The sequence below is a fragment of the Geospiza fortis genome, unplaced genomic scaffold (genome assembly GCF_000277835.1).
Source record: "Geospiza fortis unplaced genomic scaffold, GeoFor_1.0 scaffold130, whole genome shotgun sequence".
NCBI lineage: Eukaryota > Metazoa > Chordata > Aves > Passeriformes > Thraupidae > Geospiza > Geospiza fortis.
Genome location: NW_005054300.1, coordinates 10617635 through 10638121, shown reverse-complemented (window position 1 = coordinate 10638121; position 20487 = coordinate 10617635). Strand labels below are relative to the sequence as shown.

General features: G+C 40.3%; 1 protein-coding gene across 3 annotated transcripts in view; it reads right to left on the bottom strand.

Moving 5' to 3' along the window:
- MARCHF8 (membrane associated ring-CH-type finger 8) overlaps window positions 1-20487 on the bottom strand; it is an 84686-nt gene that overhangs the window by 21931 nt on the left and 42268 nt on the right. For all 3 annotated transcript variants that reach the window (XM_014310213.2, XM_031062327.1, XM_005416494.2), the window contains exon 3: window positions 2876-2926. In XM_014310213.2, the coding sequence (XP_014165688.1) occupies window positions 2876-2926 (51 nt within the window). The remainder of the gene's footprint in view (window positions 1-2875; window positions 2927-20487) is intronic.

Genomic DNA, 20487 nt, shown 5'->3' with positions numbered 1-20487 from the left:
TAAATCTGCCTTCAATGCGTTTTTTTTTTTAATTTTAAAAACAAATATAAAAGATTTCAGAAATTTAAATGTTTCATGTGCAGCAGATTTAAAAGAAGTGTTTGAAATATATATACCAAAAAAGCAAAGAAGGGCCTGGAGGAATGCCACATCCCCCAGTGTGCAACATACTGCACACAGCCTAATGACACCATATGAAGATCCTCCTACATCTTATTCCCTGCTCCTTTTTCTGCTCTTTTTGGCCTCCAACCCCAGCCAAGTATTCAGGTGATTGCTTTTTCTTGGCTTGGCCACATGTACTAGCATCTCTTCTGCCTCTCTTAGCATCTGCCTCTTGGAGAAGTGCCTTTTTGCCCCTTTCTCCCAGGGGACAGCTCCACCTGGCCCTGACACTGGGGGTCTACATTCAGAGAGGTCCTGCTACCTCTACCAGCTGATTACATTTTCAGTAGCACCATCTGTCTGCCTCCCTCCCTGATCACTTTAAGCCCATGGGCATTGCTTTCCTTGGTCACAATAAGTAACACAGCATCCTCTCTTGGCTGAAGGCTGAGTTCTGACTCAATCCTTTCCACTCAAATTGCACTGTGCAACTGAGAGCAGTGGAAAGATACACGGTAATAATCACAGCAGGTTCATAATGACATATCAGCACCAGTAAGGCTTTGATTCAAGTGTCAGTGCCAAGAATCTGTAGCAGATTTGCTATGTTGCTGTTCTGTAAGCTAGATTTGGGTGGAAAAACAATGGCTGAAACTGTCATGCAGAAAGCATGACCATTATTTCTGTACACACACAGACATACTTCAACATATCTGGAAATGCAGCATGTAATTGATTTAACCCAATTTTGGTTAAAAAGCTCCTCTTAAAATGGTGTCAGATCAACAAGTCCTGTGGATTTCAGAAAGGGCTATACAGGCAGCCAAGCATTTCCATACTTAAATGTGTACCCAATCTGCCTTATTGGCCATGTTGATATGGTATTCTGAATAAAAAAATGGGCCCTTTCCTATTAAAACTCACAACTAAAGAAAATTTTTTCATGTACTTAAGCTTCCATGCAGCATTCCACTACTACAATGTTTTGTGATTTGTCATTTGAAATTGCATGCAACAGCCAAAACACCTGTCAATCACAAAATAATTGTTGCAGTTTAGCACTGAACTGCCTGGATGCACAAGGCAGCATTCAGACAGGCAGGCAAATCAAGGGCTGACTTCACTGATGGGGCTTTCACCCTCTGCCCTTGTTTGAACTTATCTCCAGAGGTGCATAGAATGGATAAGGCAGACGTGACACAAGAGCAGTAAGAACATCAACACCTCTGGGAAGCTCACTTTGCGACCAAAAAGTGTCCTCCATTAAACTGGCAAGACTGACTTTTGATCCCCTCGAGAACTTTAGCTTTTGCAACACACAGCAGTCATGTTGAACGTTTCAGCACTTCAAGATGAATGTAAATATTGATGTCTCACTTGCCAGCACTCCCAGGGAGAGCTTCGCCAGAGTGCAAGGTCCTTCCCACTGCACTGCCACACTACCAGTTCTTGATGAATTAAGAATGAACTGTGCAGATTCATAGGGGTACCAAAGTGCTGCTGCCAAAAGGCTTGTGTTGATTTGAGACACTCTGGGAAAAGTACAATGATACTTAATGGCAAAACTACTATCTCTGCTGAACAAAACCTCAAAATCCAATTAAAGATCTCTAAGACGATAAGAACCAGGGTAAAAAGGCACAAGCATAGTTCCATTTTAGAAAAATCTACATGACTATTTATACTCACACAGTTTTTATTTCAAAACCCCTTACATGAATGCACATTTTCTGATGCCAAATGCAAAATGATCTCTCGTCAATCCATGATAACAACACCTACAGCTTGGTCAATACCTTGTGCACCAGGCAGTTGCCCTGCTCACTGTTTAGGACACCCAGTAATCCTCTCTTTTGGCTCCAAAGTGAAAAGTTGTCTGTGCCCATATAAACCATGTATTATGTGCAGACACTGTCTCCTCTGCTGCAGATAGTCATGAAGAGTTCTCTAGATCCAGAAGTACTCACAATACTTATTATGTTGCAGCCATAATGACTCAGTCTTTCATTAAAAGTAACAACAAGCAGCCACTTAAAACTGTGGCAACAAAGAATTGAAGCTTATACAGCCCATGAAAAGTACTGTTCAACCAGCACAGCTAATAGAAAATCTGATGTGCAATGCAGAGGAAGGGTATCTTCAGCAATAATTATCTTGGACAGAAGATACCTTTTTCCTAATGGCATAACAAAGCAATTATGCTTTGGATGTGCCTGCTGGCTATGCTGAAGAGTGACTAGAAGGGGTGGAGCATCCTGCTTGCCTTACATGACCAGGCTCTGTAAAATGAAACATTTAAAAATACTTACATAGTCACGTCCTGATAATAAGCTCATGGCACTTAAAAATAATTTGGTCTTGAAGTAACAATAGAATAACAGTTAACCACATATCCTACACATATTATGGGATGCACAGCAATACATATCTTACACAGCTTTATCTTACAAAACAACACACTTCAGTGATGTTTTTGGAGTCACTTTCCCTTCAAGATAAGATCTCAGGCATCTGTCATCTATCTTGCTCCTATCAAGCTAAGGAGGCTGACAGTGTGAAAGAGAAAACCTACTGTAGCTTCCATTTCGTTTCACCTGTAAAGAGAGTCTGCAAAACACCAGAGTTCTAATGTTTCAGGAGTGACTATCAATGACAGGCATAAAAAGCATTTTCTACTGGTCACATCATCACATGCATCACCCAATTCTGAAATTAAAGAAATCCCAGTATCCCCAAGTTTATCAAAACTGAGTTACATTGAGCAACATACCTTTGAGATGTTACTAGAGCGGCTCACGGAATGCCCCAAAGCCTTCTCATTCTGAAAGAGCAAGAACAGATCACTGCAGCAACAAGTCACAGCTATGAAAATACTTAAAAGTTGGCATTACAAATCAAATTCCATGGAGACAGTCTTACAGCTGGGGGCTTTTAAGGATGTTGCTTCTATTGACATCAGCCTGATTTACAATAATCACTGAATTGCTTCGTCTGTTTAACAAGATATTACCTTGCAGAATATCACATAGGCAACACATGTACAAACTGACAAATACTAAAACAGTTATTTCTTTTTTCTGAGGATAGTGTAAAGGCCTTTACTCAGATGGCATCAATTTTAGAAAGGATACTTCTCAGTATCATGAAGAACAAACAAACACACAAAGACCCTCAAAAATATGGACATAATGCTTATGAAAGACTAACATTGGACAGGACTACTGCCAGAACCTGTACGCTAAGAACTGGCTCCAATCATAAGGGACAGCATAGCTGACTTCATCAAAGGCACTGTAACCATAGCAACAGGGCAAAAAAAAATTCATTGAAGCTACAGGAGACAGGAGGAAGAAAAAAGGGGGCAGGAACATGTTCTCAAGCTAGGATGAAAAGAGACCAACACGAGTTGGCAAGCACAAAGACTTTCCACTGCCTGTGTGAGGCGTGGGGGAAGCAGGCTGTGCTTGGCCTTCTAGGGATGTGTGGGAAGCAAACAGAACAAGGCTACATGCACCAAGGGAAAATGACAGCAGAGAGTAAAACCCTTGGGTGAGAAGTCTCCCTGAAGCAAGACAGGTGACAGTCTCAAATCCAGCCCAAGCTGCCAAAGACAAGCATGAAATTAAACAGAGCAGAGGTTTCTTCATGTTAACTCAATTCCTCCCCACCAAAACTCCTGTCTAGCTGAAGAAGATGGTTGCAAGGGAGCATCACTGAACTTACATAGGCACCTGCAGTGAAAAGGATGTGCTGAAATTCAATAAGCATGACAGGCTGGAAGACAAGACCTGTATTTGCACAACACAGTAGATGATGCAGAGTAAACAGACTTTTAGCTGCTGCCACAGAAACTTGTCTCTCTGCCTCTGCTCCCAGAACTGATTTTATCTGATAGATGCCAGGAGCCTCCAAGAGACAGATGCACATATTATCTTTATTCATCTACTGTTGGAAACATACCTATCAGAGGTTTCAGTCAGCAGATTACTGCAAACAACTGGTTGTGTTATTGAAAAAGTGACCATTTTAAAGCAAAATTACTATCTTGAAAAGTATTCCCATAAGGGCAACAGAATGTATGAACACATATATTTAGGAATCTGTGATATCCCTAATGGACTCCTAAGCACCTAAGTGCTTTTTAACATCTCTGTTTCTTAGCCACACAAAGCAGGTACATCCATAACATCAACAGGAAATTCACAATAGTAGATTTTAATAGCAGGTACAATTAATGAGGAACAGAAACATTAAACAGATAAAAACTATTTAAAAGGCAAACAAACAAATCTCAGTTTTCACTCTATATCCATCACCAGTACATCAATCCTGGGATCTTACAGAATTATGCACAAATTAACACTGACATGGGAATGGCAAGGCTAAACTTTCATGGTACTATCACTCTCAAGAAATAAAAACCTTCAGAGACTATTTCTAGTATGTTCCCACTGCATAGTAAGACATATTCTGGCTGGTAATCAGAGTTCCAAACAAGCTCTCCTTCCCTCATGCAAAAGCATCAGGCTTTGCAGTTGAATGAAAGATCAAGACAAAAGCAACATCTGCAAGCAAGGACCCTACAATTATCACTAGTTAAAGTAAGTGTCACTCTCCTTTAGCAATTCAGTTTTTCTGTATGGAATAATGGGAATCCTGCCTTTTGAAGGCATTCTCCTCAACTAGAACCACCTGGCAAGTGTTTAAAAAACAAACAAACCCCACCCAGATCGGAAAAAATTGCAAGTGAGCTTGTCACTCCTCCTGAGCCATTCACCAACAGATGCTGCTCTGAGGTACCCAGCAGCTAGTGTGGCTCTAGAAAAATGACTGAAAACCAGAAAAACTGCTACCCACTCCTCTGGATGCACTCACTTTCAATTGCCAGAATCCTCCTCCCAGCTTTCCTTTCTTTTTCTACCTTCCCCTTGAATTTGCTCCCGACTGTGAGTGACAGAGCTGCCTTCTTCCTTTAGCTCACATCTGCCTTTCTTCAGGGCTCTACACCTAGCCTTCTTTGTCTTGCCTGGCTCATTTTCCCTTCTGCCACCATTCCTCAGCTGCATTACATCTCTCAAGGCCTTTTCAGTTCAGATATCTAGAAGATGATAACTCCCTTCTGTCCTTCCTTTTGCCTCAGCCTTTCATATATTCAGCATTTCTAGTTATTTTACCCTTGCTTCCCTACCCTAATGTATCCATTTTCCACTAAGCCCAACAGCTACATAACTCCCACAGCCAAACCCAGAATTCCTGTGAACCCCAATACATCACTTCCTACCATGAGAGCCACAGCAGCCACAGCTGCTCTTGTCCACTTCAAACACCATTGTATCAAACTGATCTTTCTCCAAACTTAGCTGTAGATACTGATGTTACTGCAGCATCAGCAAGCGGGCACCCGAAAGAAATACAACTTAAGTATCTTGGCCCGATGAAAGGTAAACAATATATCAGTAAAATAATTTGGTTTTGTATTTCCAACACTCTGGTTTCTAGTCCTTAAGGCAGGCAAATAGAAGACAACAGAGGAAGCAGTTTCATAGCTTGTGCAACCATCTTCTGGTTACAACTGTGACTACACACCTAAATCCAGTCCTATGATTAGTGCTAAAGCCATCTTTTATCTCTGCTCATAGACCTGCAGAAGAAACTGCAAGCCAGATCCCAATGGGTAAGCAAGATGACTTTTATTCTCTTTCCATCTGGGAAAGGAGGACAGAGGGCACCAGAGGATGGTTCTTCTTTGCCCTCAGGACACCAGTGTCTATGCATGAACCCAGCACAGGCTTGCTTCCTGAAGTCTTAATTCCTTAACACACCCGTGACTTGTTAAGGCACTGTATTCCCCATTTTGCAATACAATTTCTGTGTTACATTATCTTACACGATATCATGGGTTAAGAGCTTCATCTGAAAATAGGCCTTCTCCATCGAAAATCTCAGTAACAAAGAACAGAGATTTTTTTTGAGGACTGCGTTACTGCAAAGCCACAGAGAGAGAGATCCCTACGAGGCAAGTACTAATGTCTCACCCCAAAAGAGACACAAAACCAAACCAGGTCAGACTGGCTAGAGTACTGACAACTTGTGGTTTTCTACGTGGACTCTGAAAGGCATTTTAATTTCATTTTGTGCATTACAATTCCATTTTACAATGACAGATTAAGCATGAGATTGATATCTAGCAAAAATACTTACTGTTATCAACAATTCATGTCAGTAAATTTTAACAAAGTCTTCTGGGTAAATGGTTGCTTTTCTTAATAAAAAACTTCACAGAAGAGCATGAATAAGTAACAACTGCTCTGATTCATACAGCAATTCTCATTCTTAGATCTGATGAGAATTACAGAATGGAACACAGAATGGCACTGCTTGGAATGGTGAGGTGCTGAAGTACTGAGTAGCTGATCCATGCAGGGCAAAGCAGCAAATCAGAAGTGAAACTCTGTTCTTCCATTGAGTCCCACAGCCAGAGCATGAATGCATCACTGTCCTACAAACATGCAGTTGTACACACCCAGGTATTGTTTCGGGTTTCATGACTGCGTCAAATTTCCTGACAACTTCTTCCAAGAATTTCTGAAAATCTTGCTCTGCAACCTGAACAATTTATATTAAAAAGAACATATGCTTTTAGTCTGGGAAGAGGAAATTGCTGCTGATAATATTGGCAAGTGCACTTAATTGTCTGAAGTAGGTAGAATGAGAGGAAAGAAATGGGAGAACACTTTTGTTTGCCATTATTTCCTTCATCTGTCAAAACCAATGGATTGTTAAGTTACAAAAGCCTTGTCAGCACTACATCTTGTCACTGACAGAACTTGACATTTAATTACTTAAGTAAGAAATGGTACTTTGCATCTTATCATCTGACTATGACCATTATTTCTTTGGTAGTCACCACGTCATTGTGGAAGAGCAATAATTATCATCAAGGTTCATCAATGATTTTTGCACACAGCTAGAAGAGAAATGAAGAGTAATGCCATAATGCACCTAAAAACCATTCATGGCATCTATGCTTAGCATCTCTGCTCTTGTGGAGTATTGACTTGAAAATACTTGTGCAGTGTTTACTTGACACTTGAAAGCAAAAGGGTGATGGAAATCACATCATCTATTTCCTTTTTTTGCTTTTCTGGAGACACAGTATCAATACTGAAATAGGAATCCAAATCATGCCCCTTGCATCTAGTCCAGTATCTTCTCTTACTGGATAATCCCACTTGATTCCCAGCAACTAGCAATCCATGGCTAAGTGCAGAAAACCAATGTAGGATTTCAGATCTATCATAAGGGAAAATCTATAGCAAGTTCACTGTGGAAAACTCAGAGAGCTCTCTAACTTATTTATTCATATTCACATTAAGCCACTTCACGTAGTGGGAGACAAACTCAGAAAAACAACCTGAAGGCAAAAGATAAGCCTGAAAGTAAAACATAGGAGAATTAACAAGCTTTATTCCAGGCACTGAACTTACAGCTGTGCCTGAAAACATCAGCAACAGAAATAAAACCATGAGCTCATATGGTTCTAACAGAAAAGAGTGGCCAACAAAAGGAAAAGACAACAAACAGACCAAATGGCTTCAGTGGCAACGTTCAAGGAAGGGAGGAATTAAAAAACAGGCCATGGCCCTTGGGGGTTTGGGGAGGCAGGTCAGGGAGGCTAGCAGATCATAAACAAGAAATAGAACTGAGAAGAAATTCAAAGAACAAGGCAAACACAGCACAGTGTAGAAGTTAAACAGGAATCTCTTGCCCATGTCTGCACCCCAGTGTGGACAGAAGCACCATGCACTCCATCTCCTGCCTGCCTGAGGAGCAGCTCTCACAACTTCCATGGATGTGTCCAATACGATGCAAACTCATCAGGCACATAGGTCCCTACATGGAACAGATATGGCTACTTGTTGTGTACTGCTCTGTGCCTGGCTTTGCCAGTTTGGTCCTGGGACTATGAGAGAGATACAATGCTTGGATTCTTTCTTGCCTCCAGCCAGATGGTGGATAAGGTGAGAATAGCATTCTCTTCAGAAAGGCCCTCTTCTCCATGGCTTTGTTCAATGTACCATTTTTCTGGGTTCTGCATTGCTTTGCTTTACTTCCAAACACTCTGCAAAGTGCCTCCTATCATGGATAACCTACATCTCCAGCTGCTAGTTCAAAATGGACATCTGACCTCTATGTCCCTTCTTTAACTGTCTGAGCTAGAAGATGAGATATATATGCTTTCCTCTTGATGACCAAAGGCTGCCTCACCTGGAAGCACAAATTTTTATTTCTGTACAAGACCATCAGTCTGGTACACTTCACTAAAAATGTATCAATTTGCACACTTTTTACATGCATGTGCCCTGGGCCCAATTTCAAACAAAGAAAGCAGACTACAAAGTTTGGCACCCAACATGTTTTACTGATGTTCTTATCTTGCTGTTGCCAGACAACCTGCCTAAAATCGATGCACGACTTTATGTGATGCAACACAAAAAATGAATCCTTCCCTCAGGGAACAAATTATATGAACTACAAAAGATGTGATCCAAAAATACACACCTTTCTTGATAATGGAAGCAGTACACATTAAGCTTACAGTGAAAATGCCATTCCAAACAATTTTGTGTATTTAACAGCAGAAAGAAAGAGACAGGCACTGAGGAAGTCTGCAATTATAAACACATTAAAAGGAATAACAGTCTATCTTTTACAAAGTAATTGCATTTAATGCAACTGCTGGAATTCTCATGGTACACTAAGCATGTCAATATGCCAAATCAATTGACTATTTTAAACATTCACCGATTAAAAAACCCTCCAGGCAACTGGTAACTTGGAATTTCTCAAGCTGCCAGCAGGCAAGAGGAAGCCTGCATCCTGGAGAGCCTGTGAGAAGAGCTGGCCTTGAGCTCCCTGTGTCTGCAGGGCCCTGCAGGTGTCAGGCCATATTCTGGCACCTGCTCCTGACATCACCGCCTCTGCTCATCTAACATGGTCCACAAAGCTGCTTTTATCTTCAACTCATACCACCAAATATACTGCTAAAACAGTGAATTAATCTCCTAGCCAAGCTTACAAAGGCCTCCTGAATCTAAAACCAGATTCAGAACAACACTAGAAAACTGTCTATTGCCCAAAGAAATATTGATACTTCAAGTAGTTTCTATATTGCTCAAGGATTTGACCTTCTTTTCCTCCCTTTCCACCTTACCGTAATATGATTGCTTATTAACCTATTTCTGACTGCATGGATCGTAAGGGCAAACAATGTTCCCTAGAGAAATTAGAGAAATCACTTCCCAAATGATGCTGGGAAAGTGCTCAGGGTATTTTTGTTACCATTTAACATGATATGGCTGAAAGCACACAACAAAAGAACTCTTGAAAGAGCACTTGTAGACATTATACACATTTAGCAATACCTAATCAGTACAGACCAGTTTGCTTTTTCCTGAAATTTTATCTTCGCATTTTTATTAGTGCAGTCAGCAAAATATTCTGCCTGAAGCATTTCAAACTTAAGTGTTGAATGATCACGAAAATTTAGGCAAATGATCAACTAGGGCCTACAGATGCCATTAAACTCATTGAGCCAAAGACTGGTTAGAGTGAGATGCTTGTAAGACTCTAAATCGTGATGTTCTAGAGAGTTTTATTCACATTACATTTCTAGCAACATTTGTTTGTAAGTTCAGACAACTCACTACAAATAGTGTCTAAGAAAAACAACATATTCAAGCACCCTTAAAGAAAACACTGCTCTGGGAAAAAAATATTATTCACACGTAAGGGAAAAGGTACTTTTTATTTAAAAGATAGAGCATTTGAACTGCAAAATGAGAATCTTTTAAAGCATAAATGTGCTAATAAAAATTTTTATTAAATAACTTCAGAGTTCCTGACTAATTATCCAGTAAATTCCAAACATGTTGACCGACTATATACCAAAAAAATTTAAAGAACATGCATGTGTGAATGCCCACATTTACATACTTTCCCACTTTCTAAATTAAAAAAGTTCCACTCCCCTTCTCCTCTTAGAAAAAACTCTACAAAACTAGATAAAGCACATATACAGCCATCTACCTTCTCTTTCCCCAAAACTCACACCCTGATACCAGATACAAAAGGCAAAAAACTCTTGAGATGTAGCAGGCTACCCAAACTAGTAACCCAAGAGCATTTTATATCATTTTGTCAAGAAAGCACAGTTGCTCTCACACAGGGCCTCTCCTGATGCTATGGGATGCAGCCAACTAGTGTGAGTCCAGAGTGTGCTACCTGGGACTAGGGAGAAGACCACTCCTGGGCACAGCATCATTCATGGGCACCCACTGGTGTTCTGCACTGTTTGGTGCTGCGAGCATTTAAAGCCACTGCACTCCTGCAGGACAGTGCACAGCAAGAACCTGGTAAGACAGGGTTTTGAAACACCTGGCTGCACCCCCAGCCTCCTACGCCACTGTTAACCACACCCTCCCACAGCCTGGCTCAGCAGGACATTTTCTGCAACTGTGAATTTCAGGGCTTCCTGCAGAAATTCAGAGCTGAAGAAGCCAAGGTATGATATCTCCTGCTTTTACACATCTCTCTGTCAGGGCTGTTCTGTGACTCGAGATGGTCATTTCTCACTGACCAAGAAATCCTGTGATTTGCACAGAGCTAGAGGCTGCAAAAGCACACAGGATTTAACACACTCTAAATGTACTTCCTGCCATCTGGGCACACTGCTGGCTCAAAGACTCTGACTGAGTTGCTACCAACACCCTGACTGGAAGAAAAGTATTTCAGTAGCTACAAGTGGTAGTAGGTAGTTTTAAAAACACTAATTTACCTTAAGGCATGAGAAACAGAGATGAAAAAAATTGCACTAAGAGTCAGCTAGAAAAATATGTTTGCCTTTGCACATGGAAATCCACATTTACTACACAATCAGCTGGGAGAAGCAGGAACACATCTTAAAGAACCCCTGTGCAGGAAGGGACAGCTGTGCAGTGCTTACACTGAGCAACGCTGAATCCAATTAAGCCCTGTTGGCTAAATTAAACAGGGATGACCCAGCACAGCACGGCCATCAATCTGCAGGCCAGCACACAGTAAAAGGAAAAGAAAAAAAGAGATTTTTCTTGAGCAGGTGGTGTGGATACAGAGTATGGTGCCTGAAGCTGGAAAGGGGATGTTCCATGTGGGCAACCTCAAAACCTAAAAACCTAGAAGACAGCAGAAGACTGTCTGAGGCAATTGGATGGGACACTTACAAAACCTACCAGCTGAAGAGAAGCCTTCCAGGAGAGCACTGCCCTTCACCCATTTTGGAAACTCAGCACACACACTGTCTAATAAGGAGGGCTAAGGTTTCTGTGTGTCTGAATGAGCCAAATGCCAGCAGCTGCGTAAGAACTAAATTTACCACTACAGTCCCAGGAACGCCTGCATTTTCTGCTAAAATAAAATCTCTGGGCCATTAGCCTATTGAAACAGAAGCTTTTCCACTTAACTGAAGACATTTACTCATTCTCTTTCTGCAACTCTCATGCTCCAGTTCCAGTGAAATCCTGCTCAGTCTCAGAGTTTTTTATGGAAACACACATGCATCAGCTCAAAAGTACTGATATTATGCAAGCAGTATTAAGCAATCCACTTCTCTGGGTTCCTCTGTCTCACTCATTTATTCCTATGAAACAGAAAAGGAACTGCAGCTGTGGAGTGTGCTGGCTGACCTACTGGGGACAGTGCTGCATTCCTGCACTGACACAGCATTTTGTAAAGTTTACTTCCCAAGAGGAAATGGTTATAACTAAGCCTCATACTCACATTAAATCTCCTGCTCTTTATTTATCTAAAGCTTTGAGGGAGGACTTTTTTTTGTCACAGGAAATTGCATCAAAGTTATCAGGAAAACTGTATTAACTTAGACAATTTTACTTTTGTCAAACTGCCTTTAATTGACCTCCACCAAACCTAGATTTTAAAAACTCAGTTTCCATCTTTTCTATGCTCACTGCTCTACACATTCATTATCTGCAGAAATCACACTAGCAATCTGTGAAATCTGCAGCCTGTTTAGAAAACAATACATATTATTAAAACACATAATTTTGTATTTTTTGAATTAACTTTTAAAACATCACAAAGAACCACTGAATAATTAAAGGCCTTTTTGTATACTTGCTGCAAACATGTATAATCATACCTTTAAGGGAGGCTGTTTTCTCTTAGCCTTTACACCTCTAATTGAGTGAAAAGCTGAAACAATGAAAGAGGGGCTTCACCACTGGTACTAGAATCTAGCAGAGAAGATTCCCTTTGGGGGTAAGATCCTCAATTTGCAAGCTTTTATACCTGGAGCATCACACCAATCACATGCTTACTGATCCTTTTAAAACAAAGTTCTGATCCAGAACTGAAACTTCTCAGTCCATACACCCTCTGCCCTAAAAAACCTATTTCTGATTCCTCTTAGTTTTAAAAACACAAAAAATAAAATCACCCCTGAACATAAGTTTGAAATGACTGCTGAAGTGTCTTCCTAGAGATTGAAGAAAAGTAACTACTGCTTTGGAAATCCATTTTTTCTTAAAAGCCAAATCCGAGGCAAACAACATTGCTTATCTAGACATTACAAAATGGAAAAATAATCTCTCTTAGATTTTAGTTTTAAAGAGGCCCTTCAGAAGGCATCCACCAAGAAAAAAAATATGCAAAGCATTCTCTAAAAGACAAAACAGATGATTTGGCACAGCAAGCACTGTGGGGAAAGGCAGGAGCACAGGGGGAAGGATTAGATGCTGCTGAGCTGCATCTTGCAAGTGTAGGCAGTGAGAGTGATCAGACAGTACCACAGGATAAGGATGCAACCTGCATAACCAACTGGATTGTGCTCTGAAATACGGAGACTTAAATGTACAAGGACTCAAACCAGAACATTGTGGCCCACATTCAGACTCCGCTATATTTAAAATTCACGGGTTTTGTGTTTCAATACAAAGTTACCAAACATGAGTGAGATTGATGTGAATTTGCAAGGAAAAGCTAAGGGTTAGATACATTTATCATCTTTTGCATTTTAACTCTTTGTTTTCCTTTCACCTTTTCTTACACATATGTGCTTTGCTTTGAGGAATGCCTGTTTTCACAGGCAGCTAGGAGGAAATTCACAGATGAGATTAAATGATTCTTTAGGTCAGGCAAGACTTGAGACTGGTGAGCAGGGATTCCTGCAACAAAACAAGCATCATGAACAATGAGAATCAACCCAAAGGAAAATGCATTTGCAACTGATCAAAAGGTAACAGTTCACCCTGCAGTTATGACAGTTTCCTATTACCCTTACAGTTCAAGTTTTAGTAATCCTCCAAACAGGGAGATAGAGGTATTGAAGTATCAGGTCTGGAAAAATTCTGTGGGTCTTTGGACATACTCCCTGTAGGCTTCCCTTGTTGAATGTGTAGAAGTGAAGAAAACATCTCATCTCCAGTGAAAAGTTGCTGGGGCAAACCTCTTCCAGTCACTTAAAACTCCAAGCTTTAGAATCTCAAAGTAGTGAAACACGTAGTCTTATCCTGCAGCTAAGAACAAAGTAGCAAAATAGAGAGGTAAATAAAAAAAGCAAGAGCTCAAAGGAACAAGTGGCCAATTTTCTACAGAGAGGCTCAGAAAAGCTGATAGTTTTCTTGGAAGGTTCCTTAACACCATCTGCTGCTAGTACACAAAATGACAGAACGAATGACATAAAAAAGAGGACATAAAAATGGAAGAGCCTCTCTTAGTACATTGAAGTATTTGGATAACACCCACATTATCACTGAAAAATCAGGCTGTACTACAGGATTGAAACTTTGGTGCACAGCGCATGTGATTTCTTATATAGCACCTTTCCTCCAAAACATTATTCCCCCTCCAGAGGAAATACTGCAGTTGTTCACTGTTGAACAGCACTAGGGACCCGCTCATGACAACAGCAGAACAAGATGATACCTGTAAAAGAGACATGATGAGGCCCGTTTGCAATTCACAGCCTCTTTCAAAACACACACCTGGAGTTTGGTATCAGTGTCCTGAAGCAGGCAAACGTGGCAGTTACTTGGCAGAAGAGAGACCTGAGGCACAAGGAAGTTACGCTGCCCTGAGTGAAATTCACCCCTGTTTGTAGTACTGCTGTATGCAGAGTTGCTCAGTGTCACAGCCAGCAGCTGTGTCCTGTTACAGGCACGTGGCTGAACAGCCTGTGTGGTTTGCACAGGATGAGTTTCATGTACACTGAAACCATGCCAAAGCAAGGAGAACATGAGCAAGAGCTCTTCCCTCCATTCTTCTTGGTTGTAGAATGTAAATCTCCAAGCTGGATCTTGTCAGGGCATTGATTTTCACAGAGAGTCTCAGACGTCAGGATCTGCTTTAAGAGCTGCCTCCCAGAGCCCACCACCTGGCAAAACACTGACTGCTTCTTAGTAACTGCTTCCTTTAAGTCTGTGATGCATTTCATTCCACCAATCTCATTTCACCCCTGAACTTTTTTATTTGCCCCCACCACTTGTAAATTTCATTCCAAATTGTATTGCACTTCCCTGGCTGTATAATGACTTTTAGTTCTCTAAGCATGCGGCCCACAAGCATGCAGAAGGTGCTCCACAACGCCCTCATTCCCATGTACATGGAAGCAAGGAAACTGAGGGTGATGCAAACTGGTATATGTTCAAAGACGCATAATTTGTTTTATTTTGTTTTGGGGTTTTTTGTTTGTCTGCTTTGTGGTGGAGTTTTGGTTTTGTTTTGTTTGCTTTCTTGTTGTTGTTCTTTTTTTTTTTTGGCAAGTGAGGCCCCACAGCATAAGGACAAGCTTGTCCAAAAAAAGTTAGGCTTCCTCTAGGTGCTTGGATATTTAAGTTTTTCCAACCTTTGACACATTCAGAAACCCTGCTGCCTGTGTTCCCAAGCACATGGCCATAACTGGAGCATAGCAGTGTAACTGAAGTAAGAGGATTACATTTCAGGAGGGGCATGTTTTGGTGCAAGACTAGAGGCTTATGGAGATTAAAAAACACTTTGCTTCCCAAAGTGACAGGGTGAAACCAGGAAAGCCCACACATAAACACTGCCTATAAGTAAGCATTGCTTTGTATCTTTCTGCAGCAGATAGAGTGAGGAGAACAACCAATGAGCCAGTGACCACACCAAGTGCATCTTCAGCCACCACCAGTGTCCCCAGCACCATCTTAACCCACATCACACCTGCACTTTGTGTCTCCTTGTGCTTTTTATCACTCTTGACTCTTCTTAAGATACTGCTCTTCCCATACAAACCTGCCCTTTTCTCCTGTCTTTCTGGTCCTATCTATACTGTCTTTCTCTGTACCTTTCCCCACCCCTACAGTAACTTGGAAATATTTTTTAATTCAATGCAAGAAACAGAATTTGGGATGTTATACAAAGGAGGAGGACTTCCATATGAAGAATCTAGAATGGATAGAAATATAGTCATCTTCATAACATCTAATCCTAGGTGCAAAGGGGAACTCCTGTAAGCTTTAGAAAATAGGATTGCAATAATTTTTAAATCCAGAAGGATTTTATTTTTCTGCCAGCTATCAATCCTCAGAAGTGGAGCATTAGATTTGGATTCCAGTTCAACATACCCTTCTAACAAATACTTACAGATAGGGTGGTTTTATTCCCTAAAAGATATCGAGTTAATCTCACTATACAAGAGTTACAAATACTTGAGGGCCTAGAATGACTGGAACATTCTGTCTGGATGTAATTAAAAATTAGAATACTGTGCCAAATTCAATTGACACTTTCAAGAAAGAAGAGAATTCAGGAGCAGGGCTGTGTACTGCTCAGCAATACAACACATGGCAAAAGGCTGGAACTGATTCAGAAATCTTACAACCCAATACAAGAAAACATAACGGCAGCAATCAACAAAAGGCACTAAGAAAAGAGGAGACTGGTGTAAAAACGGGAGGCTTCAATGGAGAGAGGCATATTTATGTCAAATGCATTAAAATGCATACACAGACATATATATGTATATATTATAGCAAAAAACCCCTCAAAAACTACATTTTGTTCTCATTTAATGGAAAGAATCTGCACTGACAGGGTCAAATCAAGGGCTACGATAAACTAAGACAAAGAAACCCTCTCAAAAGAGAAATCCTTCAAGTGTCACCTCTATTTTAATGACAAGGTAGCTGATTTTATTTGTACCACAGACAACAGCAAAGGAAAAAAGCTGGGCTAACCACTGAAGAATGGTTGAGGAACTAGGAGGTGCACTTTCTGTAGTCAGACCTTCATGGCCTTGGACACTAATCCTTCCCAAAGCTCAGCTGAAATTAAGGGGACAGAGTCAGAGATCACCTCTGAAAAGCATTGACAGGTAAAAGTGGTTCACATCTAAAAATGGTAAAGAAGAAGACAACTTGCAAAAATGCTCACATTACAATGAGCAGATTCTCTTCCCACTGCTGATCAGGAGCTCGTTTCCTTCTTGTTAAATTCACACTTCTTGCTATTGCAGATGCTCTGTTTTCATCTCAGATGTATCTCTTCTTTTCCTTTCAGTGAAAAGCATGTTAACATCTTCCCTGGAGTCAGACATGTGAGAAGGCTTCTACTTGTGCTTCCGCAAATCAAAAGCAGCTGCTACATGGCATGGCATGGCAGAAGTGAAAACTCTTCTAGATAAAAAGCAGAAGAGCAAGAAAGGGAAAGGAGGACAAAACAAGTAATAAGCGATATAATCAGCAATACAACTGAGGAAGAAAAAACCAAAATGGATAATCCTCCTCCACCCCTAACTGTTTGTTTTGCTTTGTTTTTCTAAAGACAGAATGTCTCTTACATTTCTTTTTTGAATTTTGGATGAGAAATCTAGGTCTTCTGATGAGAGACAATTTGCACAAACCATTAATGGTTTGAAGCATCAAGAAAAACTAGACTGAAGAGCCTGATGCACAAGCTTTTTCATGGGCTAGGGGAGAGACTATCAGACAGCAAAGGAGAATGCAAAGTTCCTTTCCAAGGGTACCCACTCAAGGAATATTCTTGTCCCTGTTGTACTTTATTTGACTTTGAGATAAATGGGCTGCAGAAATGAGACTGTTAAAACATCCATCCTACACCTGCTGCATCTCAGAAATCCTTTCACACAGAAGAACCTCAGCTCCCACCACTAAGTCTCTTCCAGCTGTCATCTGCCATAATATTATTGTAATTTCGTAGGATACACAGTTTCTTGATCAAAAGACTGAAATAAAAGACAAAAATCTGCATTTGGGCCAGATTATCACTGCATTTACCTAGCTTGATTTTTCAATATTAATTTGGCCTCTGTTCTGTTTGTTTTTTAAAAAGATTGCCTTTCTTGAATTATCACATACATTGTCCTAAGCCTGCTCCTCTCCACACAGGACAGCTATATACTTTATGCCAGGTAACCTGGAGATAGTCTCAGTCTTACCACTAAAAGGGCTTTGCTCCAGTACAGCTGAGGGAGGCAGAAGAAAGGTTTCTTGTAACAAGATACATTTCTCATTATCCATAACACTACAGTTTATTAGGAGGAGTTGCATCCTTTTATTTTTAAATCATACTGTGTAGATTAAGGCAATCTTACTGAGAAATTGGCTTGGTCCTGGTGCCACTCTTCAACTCTTCTTTACATTTAATACAGCATTTTTGCAGAAGAGAAAATACTCAATGCCTAATTAGGAGCTTTGATAGGGCTGTAATTTGTTTAAACGCCACAGTAAAGTCATGAAAACAATGTTGCAAAATACCAACACAAAACTCCCTACCTTACACAGCCAGTGAAAATCTGCCAATCAAAATAAGCTTTATGGACAGAGACAACTTTTTTCTTTTTTTTTTCCTTTTGCCTGTCTACTGTGTGTTTGCCATTTAAATACATGCATTTTGGTAAATCATGAGCCTTCAAAGCACATCTTAGGCTTACAGCTCTCCCACCCTTGCAGCCATTTAAAAAAATAGGTAGAAAATGTCTTTCAATTGTGAAAATGCTTTCAGTTGAAAAGCTGATGTGGCAATGATGAGGCATTGTCATCACAACTTGTCACCAAAGTTCACTACTTTAAGGCTGATGAAAAACAACAGGGACAGTTATAAACCACTGTCCCTTAGAAAGCAGCAGCTCCCAAGCTTTGTACACAAATCTATTTCAGGGATGCCAACTGCAGCTAAGCTCTTGGTTCTTAATTTAAGATCTTCTGTCCAACTGTAATAACTATATCAGACTGCAGCACAGATGATCACTAAGTCAACTCCTATTCTGACCCTTAATTGTAACCTGGGAAATGAGAAGCCAACAGAAGTCAGGAGACTAATTTCACTTGAAGCAAGGGATATTTTGAGGGAGAACAACATGCAGTGAGTATTCTCACAAAGACCAGGGTGAATGTAGGGCCACAATTATGGAAGAGAGAAGTATTAAAGAAGTAAAATATCAGAAGCAGAGCTCCTGAACAATGCGGATAGAAAACAAAGGGATTATTAGTCTAACCAAAATGGCCCAGCCTGGATTTGAAAGTAGAGCTGGTGCCTCAAATAGCCTAAGGTATTACATCTGGTTCTTCAAACTAATCTGACCCCTTTGAGACAGACAAATACTTCCTTGGGGAAGAGTGTTGTTGCATTTCAACATCCTAATATTAACCACTGACTGTCAATTGAGATGAAGTAAGTACCCCAGCAAGTCATAAAACACTAATTTTCCATTAGACAGCAAGAGAGAAACTGAAGATAAGTAACAGCAACAAAATTAGTAGTTAATAGGAAGCAGATGGAATGGTAAAAACTGCTCAACTATTAACTTAATACCAAGAGAAAGAAGCAACAGTGTGTAGTAACCACAGAATGCCCTGAATATGGAGACCGACCAACCAACTCAGCATAAGGGAGCTTAAATTCATTGGTTTTGAGATTGCTTCCTGTTACACTAGGCTAAGCTGGGAACTTGACATCAAATAAGAAAGAGGGAAAAAGAGATCCCCAGACAAGAGAAACACAAAAAGCCACGTTAGCAGCATCTCAGCTGCCCATCAGAAGGTGCAGAAACCATTCTCTCGGAAGAACATTTTCGCCCAACACTCTCCTGCTACCTCTCCTTTGAACTGCCAAACTGCATCACTGAAGAGCTTCAGATTCCCTTTTAAAAATAACAATAATAATTAAAAAAATAAGGCATCTCCACGGTCTTTGCTAGGACCTAGTTCAAGGACTGTCTAGGAACATGCCAGTTCATCACCACATTGCTACTTGAAGCATTACTGGCTCTAGTATCCAGAATCCAAACTGTTTACCACCTTTTAAGCAATGACAATTCAATTTCAGTGAGCTCTTATACACAAAAAAACCCCCTCCATTACTCAAATTTCAAAATTATGAAATTAGCTTAAAATTTATAAAACAAGTGCATGCATCCCCAGTCACAGAAGCAGAGTACACCAGAATACACAATAAAAACAAGTCCACAGAGGAAGCAAATATTAAAAAAAATGCACATTTCAAGCATTACTTAAAATTTGAGCAAGATTAAAAAAACCAAGAAACCTTTATCTACATTACTTTCCTTTCAGTCACATGCAGGACAGACACATGGGAACGCTCAATGAAGAGATCACAAAATTACCATTTCTTTTAACATACTCAGAGAGTACTAACAGTATGTTTGTTAGGGGGTTTTTTGTGTGTTTTTGTTTTGTTGTTGTTTTTTTTTTTTTTTCTGGAGGGGTGGGGATGATGATTTGGTTTATTTTCTGGGTTTGTGTGGTTTTGGTGGTTTGGGGTTGGTTTGTTTTTTTATTATTTTTTTTTTTTCTTTACTGGGACTGAAATTCAAGGTGGTTTTTGTCCACCAAATGAGGCTGCCATTCAGAGAGGCAAGGCTGTCTGATGTTATCAGCCAGCCAACAGGCTGAAGACATCGTGTCCTTCGCCAAAAGGCATAATAGAAAAAAAATGTGGATGAGACAAGGGAGAGGGGTGTGGTGGGAAAATAATCTAAGTAGTCTTTGCTAAATTACTTAACTGAATAAATGGGAAAATCACCCCCTTGCAGTACTCTTCTACATAACCTCACCTTCTCCAAGCCAATAATGTCTTTGGAGTACATACTATGTTTTAAAGCACTTCTGAGCAACACTACAGTACCCTTCTGGTGTCTGCAGTACATCAAAATAAGACAACTTGGAAGAAACAGCACTGGTGGATATGCTTCGTCCAGCTGTAAGATGAAAGGCTTGAGTTGAGCTGTTCAGATTTCCTCACAGCTAGGCTCATAAAGAAAGCACTTGAATGAAAAATTCCTGCCAAGCAGGAGACAAAGTTCAGGGCAAGGGTATTTTAATTCATTTC